Consider the following 21,756-nt stretch of genomic DNA (forward strand, 5'->3'; position numbering starts at 1 on the left):
GGCACATGGAGTTTAATGAAAATAAAAATAAGATGCTTTTTAGTATCAGTAAGTAAATCAAAAAATGAAACAAAAGAGGAATCTTACTCTTAATAAGAGGAACTCTGGTTTTACAAAATCCAGCAAGTACATGGTATCTGGTGCTTGAAGCCAATCAGCAATGGATCTGCAGAGCACAGTAAAGGAACAGGGTTTCCAGATTGTATTACAGCAACATACAAACCTGAGAGAGCTACATGAGGCAAAGCCAACATTTCCTATCACAAGTTACAGCAAAGTGTCTGAGTGCCTCCAAGGTTAATACCTGTTATTAGTCTTCAGGTAGATCATAGCAAAGGCAAGTGTGGCGCCTGGACAAGTAACATCCACATTTATTGTGTCTCCTTCCTGTAAAAACAAACGTATATTTCAGACTAGTTAACTTGAAAAGTGACAGCCCATCGTGTTGTGAGTAAAGTTTCAAGGTCACTCCGTTCACCAAGATACAGACTTTTGTGGACTCCTAAGCTAATATTAGTTTTCAAGCAGACGACATCAACACATACCTTAATTTGGTAACTGGGAGACTTGTGCTTCTCTCTGTGCATTCCTGCTTGGAACCGCCTGTGACCCCCAACCATGTACTGGTAAAGCTGCTCAGGAACATTGAGGTCTGACATACCTATCAGATTACTGCCATGCTGAAGTATAAAGAGAAGAAATAATAGGCAGTTGTCTCCTTATATGAAAAAAAAAATAATTTGGCCAAGGGAGAGTACAAAGATGAAATAGTTCTCAATAGCCCTGGCCCAACATACAATGATTCTTCTACTAACTGCAGCTGAAGTGAAGAGGCACTTACTCCCAAGCACACCATGCCCAAGGCTAGTCCAGATGCCAGTGAGTAGGACTCCCTGTCTGTACAGTACTCCATTTCTGGTCCAGGTGGACGTCCTGAAAAAAAAAAAAAACAACAAAAAACCCCAAAATACATTACTTCATCTTGAACTCAACTCATCCATCACCCAGTAACAAACCTCTGCAGAATCACATATCAGATTACCAGAAAGATAACTGATATAATTTCATCTTAAAATGCATCCCTTTCTCTATTTAGTAAACTGTAGTCTCTTTTAACTGAAGTTACACATAGGCACGAACAAGAACTTTACTGCTAGAAATAAAATCAGAACTACGCAGAATGAGGACAATTCAGAATCTGCCTGTTCAGAATCAGCCCTCAAAGGAAAACCTTAAGCAACAAAACTGGGAACAGGAGAATCTGTGAAATGACAACTGCACTTCCACCAATCTAGTGAGTCAAAAAGACTGCTCTTGCAAGAGGCAATTTTTTTTTCCATCCAGTGCCTCAACCTGGTGCATTTTGGGAAGTACCAGGTCTGCTTGAGTGCTGCAGAGTCAGAATCTATAGGAATCTACAGCAGCTGAATCAGCAGTTACATGAAGTTAAGGTAGTCCTACCAAACAGCTGACAGCCCAAGAAGCACCAAACCACTTCTATTCAGACAAAGTTTTCTGATGCAATAAGTATGTAGGTCCAGCACCAGGAGCCTATTGCAGTGGTAGAGGTATAATTAGAGGATCTGTCAACACGTTCAGGTCCCTGATGCACAGTGGAAATCATACATTGTGATTCTCTCCCAGTCATCAACCTTGTTTTTACAGTGTTAGCACCCACCTATTTCAGCCAGCAGAACCTCAGCTGTATGTCTGTGGGCAGTGCCCTGATAGACAAGGCCTATTCCTATCACAGCAGCAACCTGCACGTTGTGGGGGACATCCAGCTCTGTTGAAGTTGGTGGTAGCAGGGCGGGTATGTGGATACTCAGAAGCCGTGTAATCGCCATATCCATCGTGCCCAGCTTGGCAGCAGAAACCCCAAGCAACAGCCCAATACTTGTCATCTCATGGCCCTGAGAAAGGAGACATCAGCAACCAAAGAAAGTAGGTACATTCTGAAAGTTCCCCAGTATTGAAGGCAAGTCTTACATTCTCCAGTATACACAGCTGCTAAAGCTTTGCAGCCAACTCTCAAGGAAAATGACTACTAGCTGTTAGGGGTGTAATACTGTTTCCCAAGTTTGCTACAGAAGCAAACCTTGTCTAAATATACACATTGAATTGCTAAACATGGCTATAATGTAGGTATTTGCTTCCTTGAACTCCCAACATACAGGATGCTTTAAAAACAAAACCTTAAGTTTTTGCTTTACACCCCTGGTAGTTCATTATCTCTCTCTCCCACTTGAGCCACACATAACATTTATTCCTAAGCTTTAAAGGAAATCGATACACACAACTTTAGACAACTGAAGTTGAGACTTCACAAGAATATATGCTATTTGATCCTTTCAATATAAAATACATACAATCTCATGTCCCTGGCTCTAGCTCTGTAATGCAGAAATGTTAACATTTGCATACAGACTGGGCAGAGGTAAGAGGTAATTCACCTTCTGATAAGCTGGCCATCACTGCATTGTGGAAAGGTTTAGTGACAAAACCAATGAAAAACTTTTAAAATTAGCAGAAGTCTTGTGCTACTAAGATTAACAAAGCAGTTCTGATTTTTGGCCACAACAGGAAACTTCCAATTTCAGTTCTTAAAGAAATATACTTGTTTTCTTGTTTTGTTTACAGAAATCAAGTCTCAGAAGTGTATTTCTGCTGTATACAAAAACAGGCCTCACCTTTGTTAAGTAGTCATGTATATTGAGTGTGGCAAGCTTTGTGAGATGTCCACTGAGACCCAGAGCCATGAGGAAACCAGCGTATTCATTTGCCTGTTCAGCATTCTTTGGCTTGTTATAGATAATCCAAGAAGAGTCTATCCGTGAAGCAGGTGCTATCTTCAGCCCAGCAGCTACCCCATTGTGAAAGCTGGCCCAGCAAGCCATGTTAGGAGGCACATCAATGTTCCCACTATTCAGATCAACAGTAGAGTTCCTAGGAGGAGCACGGCCTGCCCACGACAGAATCATTGAAAGCAATTAGATGAATCCAGACCCCTTCAGAAACTGCTCTGAACCTTACTAGGGTGCCAAGTGAACACTGGCAGCATGGAAGTCATACTTCTGATCTAAAAGCAATCTTGGATATCTTCAGGCACATCAGATGATGAGCACAGTGTGCTAGATACAAAGCAATGAGGATTTGCAGAGTCTGCTTTCTGTATGACTGCAACACTGAACAGCTATGCATCCCTGGGTAACTTCACTCTTCTCTGTCTACCAGAATGCACCTGATATAAGCTCTGCATTAGAAAATAATGTTGGTCTTGACCATTCCAGGAGAAAACACTAGCAAGCAGCAGATTCAAAACAAAAAGTTCCACCACTTTCCACAACCCACTTACACTGTGGAAGAAAGACACAGAAGCTGCTATAAGATTGCAAGAGGTTAAAAAAAAAACAAAACAAAAAAACAGTGGGGTAATGACTAAGAAACTATGCCACGTTCTGTTAAATACTGAATTCCTTCAAAAAGCTGAAAGCTCCAAGCAACATACCAGTTAGATTCAGCTTAGGAATGGGCAACTGCTCTGCTGGAATAGGATGATAGGAGAACAAAGTAAACATTCCTCGCCCAACAGGCAGTGCCATGGTTCGCTGGCACAGTTGTAACAACCTGTTGAGGAAACCAAAATAAAATTCATTGCTTACTATATTCCAAACACATGAAATAAAGTGAGATGACACAACAGGCACTGGACGGTCAGCTTTGTTTTTCTGATTCAAACATTATGTCCCTGTCACCCTCCCCCTTTTTTTCTTCCAGTAGGTTAAACTTACAAACCAAAGACTTTGATCCTTCAAGATAAATCTCAAAGATACATTTCAGCTGATGATGTTGAAATTTGCCTCTGTTTTTCACTTTAAGCTAAGTGCTAGTTAAACAAACCCACACTATGATTTAGCAGCACATCAGAAGCAAGGTGAAAGGAGAAAGCAACACAAAGTTAACTGCTGTGTGATCTTGCTATGACTAGTGATCACATCTAGTAATAACAGCATACAGAATTAATAATGTACTTCCAGGAATACTGACCACAGTTCTCTATGATTTACTCTGGAAACACTTTCTAGACTTGTTAGATTACTCAGCTTGTTAGGTCAGACAATAATTCGATGCATTCCTTTAGTTTTCTACTTCAGTACAGTACTTTGCATGTTAACAATGTTCTGAAATTTGAGGGTTTTTTTCTCCTTTCTTATTTTACTTTTTTTCCAAAGACAACACTGTTAAGACCCCCAAAACAAATGAATAAAGAAGCAGAAAAGGGAGGAGACTGACTGAGCAAAAAAAAGCCAGCTCCAATAGGAGCTTTCAAGAGAGGAATGAGACAGTGAACTTGTTTTCTGTAGAACTAACTAGGTCCCCTGACTTAAGACTTGCTTAGACCAGAATAAAGGGCCCTCCAGTTTTATACAGGAGATTGACAATTCTTCACAGATGCATGTCCTCCACAAAGTTGGTCCTGCTTAAACTTAACACTTTTCAAACCCTAAATGTTACGTGAGGTTCAAACTAACAGACTTTCCCCATGTGCTGCTCCAATCTCAAGAGCTGTCCAACACAACGCAATACAGTTTTGATGCATACTGAACTTGAACACTTAAACTACAAAATGCAGCTCTCTCCTGTGTGCCCTTTGCTCAGGTCTGCCAACTTCAGTGTTCTGTTCAGGCAGAACTGCACCACATCATTCAATTAAACATACTTAAGTCAAGATTATCCATTTCTCACTGAAGTGAAAGCCTGTTAGAAACAGAATTCTTTACCGGTTTTCTTTTTCTTCTATGAAATCATGGTCACTAGCTTCTGGCATCTGTACTACATTGACACGTACAGGCCGGGCACTCTGGAGGAGCCTGCGTACTTCCTGCACTCTCAAATCCTTGCTCCATATTAGTGACATGACTTCATCATTCATGTTGTTCATGCCGTCCTCATCCTCTTCTGATTCAGCTGCAGAAGGATTATCAGAGGACAGCACTGGGCCCATGGACTGCGTGGGAAAGAAGAGTCACTTTCAGTAGTGCACATGTGTTGCTAACTATCAGAAGGCATCAAATCTAGAACTAGAAAAAACTAGATCAAAACTAGACCTAACATAGGCTTTTCCTAAGGCACGCAACACCAGGAGTGCAAGCAGATTAACAGCTGATGAATGAAAACTAATTTCTTCTGATAAATATGCACTGAATCTCAATACATAACTGCACCACCCATACAGTCAGCGTCCGTTTTGAAACAGGAAACTCCACCCTGCCCTCCTGAGAAATGACAAACAATTTGGTGTTTGAAGATCACCATCCTTTTAAGGTAACATACATTTGAGGCATTGTTGTAAAGTGATAAAATCAGATTTATCATCGTTTTAAGATTCAGCACTTTTAGAGTTGAAAAAAGTTCACCAGCCAAAAATAAAATGCAATTTTAATTCATGGTGCCACAGACTTGAATATGTAGTTTTACTTCTGTTCTACACAATTAAAAAACATTTATCTTTTTCTGAAATATAATTAGATGTCCCTGTTAAAAAAATCCAATTAATTTTTAACATCACTTCCAAAGCTAACAGATAAAATTGACCAAGATGTCCCTGAGAATACAGGACCCTCCTCCTGACTTCTGGAAAAAAAAAAAAGTCACATAAACTCTATTATTTATGCATGCCATTAGTCAGCTTTCACACAATTTTGGATTCCAGCGTCCTCAAGAAGCAACACTTAAGCAAGCTCTAACTCCAAGAGATGCTACTAATTCCCACCACCATCAGATGTTTAAAAGAAAACCAAAGACACTTAAAATCAATTTTCTTCAGGATAAAAATAATTAAGCCATTTCCAAGAAAAAGGAGAAAATTATGATTAGCATACTTCAGAAAGCAATCCAGATTGTCGCGTGAAAAGGGAGACCCCATATATGCCAACTCAAGATGCAGCTACACTGAAAAATTCCCACTTCCTTCTCCCTGGGTCACTGTTGTTTATGTAGGTCTGTACTTTCCCAGGGTCAGATGCTAGCTTTTATACTGAAATTTTCGTATACAAGCAAATCCTGTATTGCCTTCAGTTTTCAAATCTGCACTTTCCATGCTCCATTAACCCACACACTCCCTGAGCATCAGGCAGATGGCGCAAGGGTTTCTGCACAGAGTGCTGTGTCCAATATTCAGTATCACAAAATCCATTTGTGCCCATACTCACAGATTTACTCTTTAGTAGGTTGCCTTCACACGCCTGTTTGGACAGATCCTGGCGCCCAATCAAGACACAGACTGCTTCTGGCCAGTCTGAGGCAGGCTGCTCTCGACAGTAGTATATTGCATCTCTGATTGGAAGAGCTACACCAAAGGGGAGAGTCTCCAGATCTCTTAAGGTGAAATCTTACAGTTAATGAGCAAGAAGAGGAAAAAAAAAGAAACTGTTAACCAAAGCTCCATATAATGCTTTTCATACTACGCAATTCTGAGGCTTATTTACAATTGTTATCATCTCACACAAAGATAAAAGTTGTTTATACCAATATCAGTCAACCAAATAACTAGCTTCTCGGCAAGGCTGGAAATAGATACGCTGTGTCCAAAACTGCATCTGTAAAATAATGGAAAATAAAGGAGAAGCCAATACACCTCATCAAAAGCTCCACAGAAAAGCAAATAACCAGAATTTAAAATAATACTGAAAAACATACCGATTGTCATCCTGTTCTATTTGTTGTTTCTGTTGCCCTAGAAAAGACAAGGCCCTATTATCCCCTTGTTTCCAAAGGGAAAGGGCAGCACATAACAAACAAGACACTAGGAGATAGTACGACATCATTAAAGTGTTACCTGATATAATTTTGTACAGATAAGGGGAAGCTTCATTAGATGCAGCGCTCTCATCACCAAGTATGTACAGAGCCACACTCTGGATAGGAAAGAGACACCATAATACAGAGTCACTTTGTTTGCAGCTACTACTACTACAGTCATAGAATAGCCTGGGTTGAAAAGGACCTCAAAGATGATGCAGTTTCAACCCCTCCACCACAAGCAAAGACACCAACCACTAGACCAAGCTGCCCAGAGCCATATCCAGCCTTGCTCTGCCTATCAAAACAAGCAAAAGGGAACTTAAGTAACTTAAACAGTGGGATGCATTTATTATAAAAACATCATTAAGTAAACACAGATTCAAAACAACTGAAGCCAGCAAATGTTCACATTTTAGGTTTCTAGACACATTTGGAAATATTAACCTTGCAACAACTGAACTTTCTCTAATAATTGTTTCAAAGATAAAAAGAAATAAACTTTCAAAACAGAAAAATATGTTTCTAATCATCTTTCCCATGATGCTCATGCTTCATTAATTTCTCTTGGAAAACAAGATTTTCTACAAGCAACATATTTCATTTGGTTGCCTCCCCTTCTAGAATATTGAGTACTTTGTGAAGTACCTGAGAGAAGAGCATATACTTCAGCCAGAAAAAAAATCAGTGATTCATCATTGTTTCCTTCTGAATACTAGTGCAAAAGTTGGCAAAGCTAAGCAAAAACCTGCTGTGATTTTCCCAAAGATCTTCTGACAAGCTGCACCAGCAATGTCCCAGCTCTGACCTGCACAGAGAAGACAGGTACAGGCAGACAGAGTTGTGGACAGACAAGTGACAGCCTGAATGGAAGGCTCTGTTGTTCTTCAGAGCTCGAATGTAGGGTACATTTTAAGCAAAAGCACCAGCACTGTAACAGGTTTTAGTGCTAGCACTTCACCCTTCCATGCTTTGAAGCAGAGGGCAGGCTGACTCCTAATGGAAGACTGTGCAACTACTCTTGGACAGCTGGGTCACAACAGAGCCTCGCCACCCTGTTTTTCTCTTCAGCTCAACATCTCTGCTCCAAATCCCATACTGACAGCTTATCTCCACAAACGCTTTGTGAAGAAGCCAACAAGGCTGACCAGAAGATAACATCAGCACTAATAACTACTCATGTAGTTAAATATTTATGTTGATATGTGCCCAAGAGAAAAGCCAGGAAATTCTCACTCACGAAATACAGTTAACTGAGTTACATTATTACTTTGCACATGCCACTACTGCAAACCACAAAAAACATGAGCAGCAAAGCATAGGCCATTTACCCTGCACTCATACACTCCTCTTCCCAGCCTCAAATACCTCCTCCCACCTGAAAAAACCCACCTACATCCTTCAGTAATACTCAAGTAGCGACAGAACAGAAGATAAGACCTGCAGAGATTTGTTATTCCCCCCAGAAAGAAACTGGCACCACTATACTACAAGGATACCAAGAGAATTCCACAAACGAGGCCTGCTTAGTACAGTGCAGGTCTCACTTGTGCAGCAACACTTGGAGATGCTTAGATGTCCAAACAGAACAGATATAGTTGTGCTCCACAGAAGTCATTCATCACAGACTCAATATTACTCCAGCATGCTCTCGCTGCTTTATACATGACAATTAAACTTCTCTTGACTTCCCATTGAGGGCACTTCACTCACAGGAAATGAAGCAGCCACAGTGCTGCTATGCTGATAGAGGAAAACACATCCTCTTCGCCAGTGTACATACCAGTATTACCAGTTTGCTCCTTTCACAGATTCCTGGTAAGTAAGGATAAGGCTGCACTCTTCCTCCCTTTAGACAAGAACTCAGCCACTGAAAGATACTTGGAGGGTCAGCAGAAAAAAATGAGGGATGATGCATGAAACCTGTTTGGATTTAAATTACATGAATAGTCATGACATTGAGCTCGTGGCAAACACCCAGATATTGTTCTCTATTCTCAAGAGAAGCCCTACACTACTTATTTTGTATAAGTAAAGAAACATGGTACTCCAAAGCACTATGAATCACTCTGCCTTCTGTCAGATGCACATTTATAGTCAGACAGTAATGAAAGCATGAGACACCTTTGAGTCTTTCAAGAAAGAAAGTCTCAGCCCGCAGCAAAAAGTAATGTATGTAATTATTAACTTTCGAAGACCTCAGGAGAACAAGTCTTGTAATTAAACATTACATCACTAAGTGAGAGAACAGCCTAACTATAACCTTTTTGTCTTTTCTATCCACAAACATGAGCAGCAAAGCCTGGCCAATATGATGAGATTATTCTTTATGTCAGGAAAAACAGTACTTTGTCTTGCATGACCACCAAATTTCAGCTCACTAAACAAATGCGCAAAATAATACATAACCTTATTTTAGCTTTCATAATTGTGCACTGAGCTCAGATTTATTTTTAAATAACTATAATTTTTAAATAACTATAAGCTGAGAGCTCACACCAGCCTATGGATACTTAGAAGAAGCACACCTCATTACCAGGTTGTTCCATAGCTCTCCAAAAATATTTCTGAGCCAGCCTGAGCTAGGAGTTTGCTGGGATAAAACCATTTCCTCCCAAGTCCTTGTTCTGTGAAACATCCCATGAAGCACCACACACTGAAGACACCAGCTTGGGGCTGTAGGGTTATAATAGACTTCTAAATACAAAGGAACAAGGCAAACCATGCACAGTTTTACATGTGTGGGTTGCCCTGACTAGCTGTCAACATGCTCAGTATTGAGAGAACTTGCACACCACTACCACTGAACATCCAGCTTCACATAGTCTTAAACTCACCTTGATCAATTATGCAAGTCTGTCCAGAGATTTTCACAAGGGCTGGATAGTCTCTGTAGTAGTAATCTATGTAAGCTTCAAGTTTCAAGTCCCTAGAATGAAAGATGGGAATCACTTTACAGTAAAAAACAAAAAGAAACAGAACTCCAGGCCATCCTCCATTTCTGACATTTTCTGTTGACTTTTAATGTTTCTAATATGCAGGAGTGAAGTCCTGACTTCTTTAACTAGGGCTGCTCATGGGCACTGTCCCTTTGCCAAGCAACAAATCTGCATGTTTTATTTCCCACCAACGCACTTCTTTTCAGCTGTAGTTCTACTTCATGTCACAATTCTACCACCATTCTTACAGCATAACAACTGTCACAACAACTTCCCCAAGCTTTTAAATGTTGAAGTCATATAACACAGCTTGTTATCTGCAAGATGTGAATGCAAACAACAGCTTCCAGCCCCAATAAATATAGTGTTACATTGCAGTTGCTTTTCATTGACATGATAGACAAATGGACAGGTCAACCTTCTCAGGAAGAGATGCTTCTGGAAACCACTACAGTTAACCAACAGCAGTGCTAGAGGAAGAATCTAGAGCCATAGAGAGATTTTGGTAGAAATATAAAATAAAACTTGGAGAGGCATTACTGAGTCTTTTGCTTATACAGATAACTGTATTCATGTATGTCTACACCTATGCAATGCAATTTGAGTGTAGGTGTAGGAAGATGCAGTCTCTGGCAGCAGTGAAAACACCACAAAGATGAATATTTGATAGATCTTGTGAGCTCAGTCAATGCAGTAGACAAAATGTGAGCTGTCCGTGGTACATTGAATTTTAGCTGCCAGGGAGGCAACACAGCAAGCAAAGCAGGTACCGCTCCAGTTTCTTGCCATGATCTAAATGGTAAGGTCACGTAAAACCAGAACTGAGATGAGATTCTGTTTGTATGGGGAACTGAGTCAAAAAGCAAAATAAAACAACAAAAAAAGACAAACCAGAAAACCTATCACTACCAGCAAGAAATCACTATATTTGGTCTAAACTGAAGACTGAAAGTCAATAGTGATTTTACTTCTGCCTGCAGCAGGGTTGCCCACACTCTCTGATGTACAAAAGTAGACTCCTTCCCTCACCCTTTTCTTGTATTGCAGGAACAAAAGCCATCTACCAAGAACTAAGATTTGTGACTCATCCTTATGTTGGCAAGTGGTCAGAACTATTTGTTGCAGGAAACGTCTTATATCTCTCTTTAACTGTTATTTATTCATTTTCTTCAAAAATATGAAAGTCTGTTCCACTTTGGGTAATTCCCAAATCTCTCCACAAAAAACAGAACATCAACAAGAGACACCACACAATATACAGTATCTGTGGTGCATCAGTTTGGCATACCTGGCCAGCTGAATCAGAAGAACAACAAGTGAACGATTTTCTTCTCCCATCAGAAGGTTCAGTTTAAACTCCTCATAGACCAGGTGAAGAACAAAGAAAATAGCAGGAATATGGGTGAAAAGGAGAGTTGAATAATCCAGGCTAAGGCTCTGTAAGAAGTCATCCTTTGGACCTAAAACGTCCAGAGGGTCCAACCCCAAGACTCTGGATAGAGGATGAGACTCAAAATTCCTGTGGTAATCAGAGCTCAAAAGATATTCCCAGTCCTAGACCACACAAACAGGAAAAAGAGACAATGAACATACTTCCAACAAGAGAACTCCAAAGCACCAAGGCGCTGTTCTCCTCCTAATCAATACAAATGCAGTTGTTCTATGGTAAATGTGCCACACAAACCCCACAAGCTACAATGCACAGATTCAATTGTGAAGTTGCATCTTCCCATCCTCCCTCCAGTTATGCATAAATGAATCAAAGCATTACATTTAAGAAAACGAGAGAAGACATTTCATCTTATTTAAGAGGATATTTCCACTTATTTAAAGTGCCCTTTGTACCGATAATTCACCTTACTGTAACTTACCCAGTGCCCAAGCCTTCTTTTTCTCCTTCCAAAGTATGTTGGGCATTTAGATCTTAACCTCTGTCTCATATAGATTGTAGCCTGTAAATCTCTTTGTTTCACTGAGCTGTCAGCCTGCAAAACCTAATGACTGCACTCACTACAGTAGCTTGTAAGCCTCTTAATGGAATGCTAGTAAACCTTATTCCCTTCTTGATTACATAAAGAAAGAAAAACTTTTCTATTCTTGCCTAGGCAAAACCTGGTGATTCAATCTTGAATTAAATTCAGTAAGAACCAGTGCATTCAGTGAAGCATGCAATTTGATGCTCCTAACTTGCTGAAGGTGCTGGGTGGAGCAGAGTAAGCCAACTTTATTTTAAGGGGATAAAGCATCTAGGAGACATTTGACATTGTCAGAAAAGTGCCTGGGATTGCTTTGTAATTCATATTAAATTCATCCCTGAATCTAACTTTACTTTTCTGAAACTGGGACCCTGACAAGAAAGGTCACATGATACAGTCACAGCACAATATAAGACAACCTTCCTTCCCCCAAAGGCTTGCAATAGCTGGTGAACCCAAATCAGAAGTGTTTCTTATAAAAACAAACAAAAAAACCCACCCCCAACAAATAAACAAAAAACCACCCCTCCCCAGCTTTTATTTATCAAAGAGAACCATTTCTTACTTCATCTGATCCTGTTTCTGATGGCCTAGCCTTCTTTGGTGCACTCACTGGTGAAGGTGATCCTCCAACATTAAGCTGCAAGAAATAAGACCAAGGTCACATAAGTAATTCATCAATCCTGACATGCACATGCAAACCACACACTATGTGATGTTGCTTTACATATTTATATTTTGCTTTCATATAAAACACTGCAATTAGACTTTTCTATGCGCAGCTAATTAGTGTGTACTCCAGGAACCTTGTGGTCTGATTGCCTAGGAAACACTGGGGATGAGCTAATGCAAGTAATGTGGGTATACACTAATTGCTTTAATTTCATCAGTATATATAGCCTGGCATTCCCCATTGCTTCCATCCCATGAGTATCACAAGTGTACTTGCTAGCAGGAAATTCATTTAAAGAAAATTAGAAGTTCTGTATGAAAGACATTACTTTAAGAGCTGTAATATGAAAACTGCAAAGAAAAACTTCCTTAGAAAACAGGAATCTGAACTGTGCTTTATGCTTCTAATCAAAACAGGCTTAATTTGGACTACTTGAGTAAAATCTTCAGACCATCAGTGTTAGTACTGGAGTAAGATATTCTTAATTTATTCTCATCTGACCTGCTGGCATTAAGTACCTTGTAGACATAAGCATCACAGACTAAAATGTATACCTGATATTTAGGAATGCAGAAATAACTCAGTGACATCTTGTTATTCAGGACAAGAGATCATCTATGTTTGACTTCAGCACCTCTCCAACCATTCCAAACCTTGAAGAATTATCAGTAGCATAAGCTAAGGAAACAAACATGCACACTTGCTTACATTACGTGTCCAAGTCAGTTTCTCTGTGTTATAGCCCATCATATTCATGAGACAAGTTACAAATAAATTCCATTCCAAGCGATAACTTGGTCCTCCAGGTGCATTGTAAGCATTGTACCACTTGACAAGCATCTGTACAGCTATCTCCTTGGGCAGGATAGCCTTGACCCCTTGCAGACACGTTTTCACTGTTGCAAAAGTTAAAAAAAAAAAACAAACAGCAAAGTTAGGCATGTTTTCCATTACTTCAGATCCTGCTCACCCAGTTAGTGCTACAAATTGTTACAGTACTTGGACCTACTTTTAACTCTCCAGAAACTCAAAAGCCACACCACACAACCTTCTGCTCCTTCAGTTTTGGTTAAACACAACCTCTCTAATTCACTACACAAAGCAGGGAGAGGATGGGGAGTCTTTGCTCATTAATGAAAGCAAGTTGTGTCTGAACTGACATCTCAGCCTTCAGCAAGCATGAAAAGTATGAAGAGACCTAAAGAATAAAGGACGTTTTAAGAGTGCATCAGTTGAAGCAATCTTGCTTCAATACTTGCAAGTTGTTGCAAGTAGCAGAGCACACCTAAATAAATGGTAGCAGCTGTACAAAGTAAGCCAATAAGCCTCAAATACATCATATCAAATGCTTACACAGTCTAAGCTATGTATAAACTACTTGTAAAAAATAAAAGAACACAAAAATAATGGAATGTATTTCACATGATAGATTCTGACTCGTACCTAGCTCTGAAGTGGCAATTTCAGGAATTGTGATCCGAACCATTGTGTTACTGCTGAGCTCCTGGAGGGAAAACAAAAAAAAAAGGAAGAGTAGAATTAAAAACGCATCTTTACTTAAAGATGGGATCTTTTTCTATCAACTCAGAACTCATGTATGTATAAAGCATATTCCAAACTCTCAGCTATTTGCTGCACTCAAGGTCTGTAACCTCAGATTCTAGCTCCATGAAACACTTTAAATGGATCTTGACCTGAATCGCTTGAATTAATCATTAAACTTCTACACCTTTTAGGTCATTCAACACAGAAAAATGTGGAGTTCCACAGTTTAACATTTTACTGCTGATCAGGGGCTGCCAGCAATGTCTTACAATACCGGGGGTTGAAACTAGATGATCTTTGAGGTAATTTTCAACCCAGGCCATTCTATGAAAAATAAGCTTGACCCTTGTTTTACTTTGCTAACAAAGTCATGACTCAAGTTATGGAATAATACCTACTAAAGTTACTCTGTTGTGGACAGGATCTCTTAGAGCATGAATGAAAGTCCCATGCTGCTGAAAAGTGCAGTCCTCAACGTAAGTCGAGTCATGGAGTTTAGAAGAATCCCTTAGCTCTGGAACTGGTGACAAAAGCATACTCTGCAAAGTGGTAAAAATGATTGCTTAGAATTTGCTAAAGCAAGTATCTGAGCAAAGGACAGTTAAAATGACCATTTTTAAGCATACTAATAAGTATTTTGAAAGCTGTTGATGTCTTTTCAAAACTATGTCTCAGAAACTCTATGACAATCACAAATAAGTCAGGACATAATAGACATACTTAGAACACTGCATTCAGGAACTTTACAGGAGAAAAGTAAAAGATTTAGCTCCCAGTGACACTTCAAAAGTTAAAAAGCAATACATCACTTGAATGAAAGATGCTCATCTTCAATTGTCAAACACCAAATAAGCTGGTTTGTTTTTTAAATTCCCTTTTCAACGTACAGCACTTGTTTGAGATCAGCATCACATACCCACCTCAGCCCTCACTGTATATTCACTTATCCTGACATATCAATGAATCCAAACAAAATATGGATGGAGACTGTGGGTTAAGAAAGCTACGTATGAATACTAGGGTGGAAAAAAAAAGGAGGGCTGTCTTGACGAACCACAGAAATAAGAGAAGCAGAGTCACAACAAGTCATTCACAACAGCTACATGAAGTATAAGTAACAGGTTTTCTCTGGCAAAATATTTGTGTTCTACCCTAGCCATACTCTAGTCTCAGTCCCACACTATTAAGCAGTGAGAAGGGACAAAAAGACTCTCCCAAAGACAATCTATGCATCTGCTTTCAGATACTTTGTAATCCAGAAACAGAAGTATCAGTGTTTGTAAGCTTCATTTCTACATGATGAAGATCTTCACAGAGAAGCTTTTATGTAGGAATTCTTTATTAGCTAAAGATATCAGCAAAGAATAGCATTTACATCACCAATTCCTATGAATCTGAGTAAGATTATGCAATTTAGATTCATAGATTACAACAGAGAAAAAGAATATCCACACATTTTGATCAATTATGCCAAATCTATTAAATCTAAAGCCTTATCAAGGCAAGATTTCATTTCTGCTTACCTCTTCAAGGGGCCCCAGATGTTTATTCAAAGGCTTGGATGGAGTGCTGACACTGTCCAATGGAGTGCTTGGCCGAGGCATCTGGTTGGACACTGTCAGGGATGGAGCAGGGAGTCCAGGAATAAAAACCTTTCCCATCTTTTACAAAAAACATATAGGAAAGCAAATAGTTGGTTTTCACGTGCTTCCACATGCTGGCTTACAAACACTGACAGTTTTATATACCAACATATTAAAGGAACAATTTGAAAAGAAGTGGATGTATACTTGAACTAAAGCCTGACAACTGCTTTATGTAATGCCTTTCTTCAAATGAACATACAACGAACAAAGCTACCATATGTGGTCAGTCTTGTACACTACTGCTACAGGTCTATACCTACTGAAAAATTAGCAGTGTTTCATAGGATAAACTGCACTTCCAGAGGAACCTCTCTCAAAAAAATATACGTACTATAGACATAGACACAGGTAAATACACATATAAATGCTAGTGCCCAAGGTTTCTGCATGTATGGAAATAACATACGTATACAATTAAAAAAATACTTATTTTGAACTAACGACATCCATCCTAAGAACAGCCCTCTGCAAAGCACAATAATTTGACCTCTACAACCGTCCACCATTCTACAGAGAAGACTGAAAAATTATACAAGAAATTCTTACTTTCTGTACTCTTGACATTTTGTTTGTTGGAAAGCATTGTATCAGTTAAGCACTTTACTGTTGTAGAAAGTAAGCTCCAGAGATTATTTAGTTGTGCCACAGGGCGCCTCAGAACCACCCTTCCAGCACTGTACCTAAATTACAGCCATTAGGAGAGCAGAAGCGCCTTCTTAAGTCAGCCTCAAGTGAGAAGCAGTCTACGGTAGCTTAAAATGATACCCTGTAAGGCATGATGCACCCCCTGCACAGCTTAGCTTATAACCAGAGTCAAACACTGGTTTGGGGATACAAAAGCCTGCTACTTACACGAACAATTCCAGAATAAAGCACTAGATTTCCACTGCCTTCCAGAACCAGCAGAGTATCAACACCCTGCAGGAATCAAACAGCATATTCAGCTACTTGCATTTAAGTAAAAAGATGACAAATAGATGACAGAAACGACAAAGGTAGGTGCTTGGCAGCTACAAGTTACATACCTGCACTGGAGCTGCATCCTTTGCCTGAATATTGGTAACAGAACCAAAGATTAGCTGTGACTTATCATTGCTCTCTTGAAATTTTACACACCTAGAGATTGGAGAAAACAACAGGAAATGTAAAAGGACTCTCCAGTGCACTGCCACAGAAAGACAAAAACAGAAAATAAAAGTTGTGTTACACGGTACAGTTAGTCTTATTGTGGTACACATGGTTCTTTCCTCCTTCCTTTGCTACCTTTATCCTGCTAATCATTTCCTCTAGTATAAATGAGATCCCCAATGTGACTCTGAAAGGTAAAGATAAGGATAAATCACGCCAAGCACAGTGAGCGTACTCTTGCAATTTCACTTTTATTTACATCATTCCAAATCATCTACACCACTCCAATTAAAAGCTGGTCATATGAGAGGCCCTGACACTTCACATCTCAACAGATTCCACTAGCTGAACGAATGTTAAAACCTCAAGCTAGACAAATTTTTAGAGTGCATCACTTCCTCCCCTCCCCTCTTTATTTGCTAAAACCTGTCCCCAAACCAGGAATGCTGACCGCAGCTGGAGCTGAGATTCCACTAAAAAGCACAGGAACTTCTGCCCACAAAGGTCAGTGGTAATAAACACTTTTGATGCTTGGGAATTCTTCTCTCTAAAGGAGACACAAAGAGCACATAGCGTTAGGTTTATTTATAAAAATTTTAATTAAAGAAAACAATGTCTACAATCCATAGGGACACCAGACTTCAAATATTAGTGCCTGAAGTTGTGCCAGTCTCAGTTTCAGTCCTTACAAGAGAAATTAATTTGCAACCACTCCAGCCTTCACATTCATACTGTTTGGTGTGCAGAGCACATGCCATCAGCCTTCGTTCTCCCATTCAGTCTTAGGCATTATGTCGTGTTTGGCCCCTTTTTATGCTAATAGGGCAAGAAATATTCCAGCTAAGAGTTTAAAAAAAGCACATTTAGGGTGGGGGGGAAAAAATAAATCAGTGATGGTACCTGAAACTCCTTTGCTTGAGAGATCCCACAAAACCTATCTTAAGGTATCACTATTTGCAGAAAGCTCACACTAAAATAAGCTATCGTTTTACTTTCTTTCCCTCACCCCACTGGCAATCCCACACTTCTCTCATATGCCAACGTGCACTTAACCTCATTTTTGTGACAGCTTCTGTCCACAGATGATCTATACACAGCTCAGGAACAATTGGTTCCGTTTCTGTTACAAGCAAGGAATCACTGCAAGTGCTCTCTGGAGAATGGGTAATACTGTGCCTCCTTGGTGACTGAACATTGCTGGACGAGTTGAACCTCTGCACTCCTGAGAAGGAATGTACTCCCAGGGCAGGTGAATGAGAACGGCTGCAAGGAGAAACAAAACGTTACTGAAAAGTGAGCTTACAAAAACTGATAGGAATCCTTATTAAACCAGCATGGTCACATACTAAAAACAAAGAAAACCACCCTGAAAACAGCAGCTACTTCAGTATTAGCCTTCCTTAAGGATACATTCTGACATATGAAAACAGTTATCCACTTTATGTCTAGTTGTCTCAGTCAAAATCCAAGAGATGGCATTTCAGAAGGAAATTAATGTTTCAGGTCCTGTGGTCCAGTCGGTAAAAATGTGTCCCAACCTGTTCTCTCTAAATATGGCCTTCCTTAACCGAAAACACTCCTGAGACTCAAAAGACCTGGAGACAGTCCCCAGCTTCACTACAGACTGGCTGTATGAGAATAGAACAACCTTTTTGTCTTTTGCACACTCATTATTCCCTCTATGCCACAAAGATAATAGCCAACAGCAACAAGCCCACTAATGTCACAAGAGCATTCGAAAGAGTGCTTTCAGATGCTGTGAGAGAGAAGGCATGATACAGCTTGGATTTGTAAGGAGGAGAAAGGCAGCAACATCACACGTACTATCTATTCTATAGCTCATATTTGTTTGGTGTCAGGTCTACACATTATGTTCAGCACCCACCTCAAAGCAGCCATGTTGGAGATGGATGGTGAGCGGGACTGCATGCTGGGTGATGACACTGATCTGCTCTGACTGTGAATTGATGAATAGTTTTGGAAGGGTGAGGCCATGGGTGAGTCTCCTTTTGAAAGGCTCCTGAGTTGAGCAGTCAAAGAGCTGCTAGCAGCCACATTCTGTGGCGTGCCCAACTGCTCTGAGAACTTGAGCACCATGTTCTGCTCCTGAGAAAGAAAAGAGTTCTCTACATACAAATCACACATGGGCAGTACCAGCTAAGAAGCTCAAACTATTTGTTTCATCAGTTAGCTGTTAGAAGTGTGTGCCTACATCAGCAAGGTATAAAGGCATATCAGTCTAAGCAATTATTCCTTCCAACCGTGCTTTCCCTCCCAGTCACCAGCACTACTCCTGTGGCTCTCAGGGCAGAAAGCGGTTTCTCACTTTTCTCATGGAAGATAACAGCTGAAACAGAGTGCAAACTTTCTGGCACAATGAAAGGAACTTCATAAGCACACAGCCATTGCTATTGAGTGCTCGCCACAACTGTTGTACATGCTCCAACAATCACCCTACTAATGGAATAACACACAATCAGGCATTTCTAACAGACATGCCCAAGAACGGCACCTAGACACATACCAATAGAAAATGTGTTAATGACACAGTCAATAATAAACGTGTACCTCTGGCTTTACTCTACGAAGAGCCCAGACAGTATGTAAACTCTGTACAGTATCGTAGGTCATCACAATGGAAGGTTCACCACTGACAAACACAATCCTCAAGGTGTAATCAGCAACATACTGCACTCTAGCAGAGCCAAACACACCTGCTAAAGAAGTAGTAGACCTAAGTTAAGGTGAAAATACCATTTCTACGGTACTGTTATCAGATGAAGGATTAGTACTTTTCATACTCTCTTTTCCCCCTGCAATCTGGACTTTTATCCTGACCAGTTCCCCTGTTCATGAAGCAGCTAAAACAAGTCACTTCTGACTTCTTAAAAGAGCCATTATTGCAAATTTTTAATACAGAAAATGCTTGAGTGATACATTAAGCATTTGATGTCAAGGCCTAAACCTACCTCCAGACTTACAGACAAGAGGTGTTATCTCATCTAAGGGATGCAGCATGCTGAACATAGTAGGCAAAGGTTCTCTAAAAAGAAACCAAACAAAGCATGTTCAAAAACCAAATGCTAAAAAGCCTAACTGCCCTCTCTTGCAGTTGGTGCACATGTTGCAAACCCAAAACAATCCGCAGAACTTAATATGAGCCTGAAACCAAACAGTACAGACACATTCCATTAACAGAAGCTCTTCTGATTAACTGAGTAGAGTCAGCCAAAGGCTGGTCTATCAAACAGGTTGATCAGTCTTTGAATGTTTTTCACATAGCACTTGAGAATGACCCCACCTGGTGGCCACATGACAAACTCTGGCTTGGCCAAACAGCTAGAACTAGGGCAGCTACAAGGAGCAAGAAGGGGAGAAGGCTCTTAGTCTAGACTCAGTTGAAGAGTTTGGGTTCTACGCCAGCAGCCAGGCATCAGGGAATCTGTACCCATCCCAGAGTAGCAATAGTGCCAACCATCTGCCGGTGGCAGGGGCAAAAGGGGAAATTTTCCTGAAAGTCCAGGTTGAGTAGGGTCAGCAATGAGTTTTGTGAAGTAACAGGGAGCAGGAAAACCTGGGACCAGTGCAGTTTTATTCTGCAGTAACCCCAAAGGGTCCAGTGCACAAGACCAGGGCCAGCCACAAGAAGCAAAGCAGGATAGCAGGATGGAAGACCTGACAGATGATCAAGGGTTCAAACCCAACGAAGCAAATTACTGCCTAACTCCCTTCTTCAGTGGAAGAAGACACTACACTCCCTATGGACAGAGTGGTGAGAGCACAGCATACCAACACACTGAAGAGGCTATCTGCCTGAGCTAATGTTTAAGCTGGTACCAAAATTAAAATGAAACACCCACTGCAGCTAGCTCATGGAAATATGGGTTATTTTTTTTCGTTTTTTCCATGAGTATTTTCAAAGCCTCTACTTCTAATCTCAACTCTAATGAGGAATAGACAATCACAAGTGCCTGGAATGAACGCAAACACCAAGGAAGAGCAGGAGTGCATATTCCGACTGCTAATCAGCATGTCAACCAACCCCTTACTCTGCTTTCCACCTCTATATCCAGCCACAGAGCACAGGGTCTACAAATACAGGCCAGGATACTCCATAGACTCAAAGCATGCTGCAGTTGAGAGAAATCGTCTCAATGAATTTCCCAGTGAATCTCCATGACCCCCACCCCAGCCTGGAACCAATTCCCAGGACAAACGTCAATGAAATTAGGTCAGTGACACTCTGCATGCCATGTCCTGTTCCCAGGACCAAAAGCTCTCACGCAGTTAAGACAAGACCACGTTGGAGGAAACTATGCCTTGGTAGATAGCCCCTTCCCTACCAGTTCCAGTTTCTGCTGTCCCTGCTATCTTTCACTATTCCTCTTCAATTTTCACCCACCTGTATGAAATTCGTAAACAGTCTATAGCAGAGCAATCAAATCACTTGCTACATACCTGGGTGGACTTGGAGGTACTTCATGTGAAGAACTGCTACGCTCCAATAACAAACCAAATTTCGTTGGCCAGATGTTTGCAACCTATTAAAAAAATCAGAGATACAGTTGTGACTAAGATACCAAGCACTTACTGTGTTGGTAAGTTCTCATGACTGAATATCATGCTACTGCAAAACATATCGCCTAAACCTTTTCTGGAGAGAAGGGCTGTGTTGATGGGAGCAGGTTCTCAAACTACCAAGCTGGCATACCCATACTTTCCCACATCATACAGTCTGGCCATTACTACTTCCAGAAGTGCCACACTCTCGTCACTGGCGCACATTCACCCACCAGAATGAAGAACTCTGGCAGCCTCCAACAGCAGCACTTTATGCACACCACAATACAGTAGGCAACCAGACAACAAGCCCACTCATGAACAAGAAGGTAAAGTACTTACCTGGAAGGGTAAAGCAGCAATGTAATCCTTTCCATCTATGCTATGCACATTTACACAAGAGCTCTGCAATATGCAGACGCATTTCTGTACTATTTCTTTACAGCCTGAAACTGCAGAACAAAGAAAGAATAATAAGATTATCTCTT

General features: G+C 40.4%; 1 protein-coding gene across 3 annotated transcripts in view; it reads right to left on the reverse strand.

The window, feature by feature from the left end:
- ANAPC1 (anaphase promoting complex subunit 1) overlaps window positions 1-21,756 on the reverse strand; it is a 274,849-nt gene that overhangs the window by 14,097 nt on the left and 238,996 nt on the right. Inside the window, exons 4-32 of one of the 3 annotated variants that reach the window (XM_065739489.1) lie at window positions 21,611-21,720; window positions 21,167-21,249; window positions 19,678-19,751; window positions 19,277-19,422; window positions 18,594-18,814; window positions 17,762-17,971; window positions 17,160-17,255; window positions 16,606-16,696; window positions 16,433-16,498; window positions 15,458-15,595; window positions 14,333-14,473; window positions 13,833-13,893; window positions 13,098-13,285; window positions 12,282-12,356; window positions 11,029-11,294; window positions 9,639-9,730; window positions 8,585-8,724; window positions 6,839-6,917; window positions 6,700-6,736; window positions 6,529-6,599; window positions 6,213-6,391; window positions 4,782-5,008; window positions 3,509-3,627; window positions 2,691-2,962; window positions 1,679-1,913; window positions 842-933; window positions 546-680; window positions 305-387; window positions 88-166 (exon numbers count right to left, since the gene is read on the reverse strand). In XM_065739489.1, the coding sequence (XP_065595561.1) occupies window positions 88-166; window positions 305-387; window positions 546-680; window positions 842-933; window positions 1,679-1,913; window positions 2,691-2,962; window positions 3,509-3,627; window positions 4,782-5,008; window positions 6,213-6,391; window positions 6,529-6,599; window positions 6,700-6,736; window positions 6,839-6,917; window positions 8,585-8,724; window positions 9,639-9,730; window positions 11,029-11,294; window positions 12,282-12,356; window positions 13,098-13,285; window positions 13,833-13,893; window positions 14,333-14,473; window positions 15,458-15,595; window positions 16,433-16,498; window positions 16,606-16,696; window positions 17,160-17,255; window positions 17,762-17,971; window positions 18,594-18,814; window positions 19,277-19,422; window positions 19,678-19,751; window positions 21,167-21,249; window positions 21,611-21,720 (3,806 nt within the window). Of the gene's footprint in view, window positions 1-87; window positions 167-304; window positions 388-545; window positions 681-841; window positions 934-1,678; window positions 1,914-2,690; window positions 2,963-3,508; window positions 3,628-4,781; window positions 5,009-6,212; window positions 6,392-6,528; window positions 6,600-6,699; window positions 6,737-6,838; window positions 6,918-8,584; window positions 8,725-9,638; window positions 9,731-11,028; window positions 11,295-12,281; window positions 12,357-13,097; window positions 13,286-13,832; window positions 13,894-14,332; window positions 14,474-15,457; window positions 15,596-16,432; window positions 16,499-16,605; window positions 16,697-17,159; window positions 17,256-17,761; window positions 17,972-18,593; window positions 18,815-19,276; window positions 19,426-19,677; window positions 19,752-21,166; window positions 21,250-21,610; window positions 21,721-21,756 lie in introns of all 3 variants that reach the window. The other 2 variants (XM_065739488.1, XM_065739490.1) reach the window with 2 other exon arrangements.

Source organism: Cyrtonyx montezumae, unplaced genomic scaffold (genome assembly GCF_038088225.1).
Source record: "Cyrtonyx montezumae isolate F1298 unplaced genomic scaffold, pur_monq_1.0 scaffold_24, whole genome shotgun sequence".
Lineage (NCBI taxonomy): Eukaryota > Metazoa > Chordata > Aves > Galliformes > Odontophoridae > Cyrtonyx > Cyrtonyx montezumae.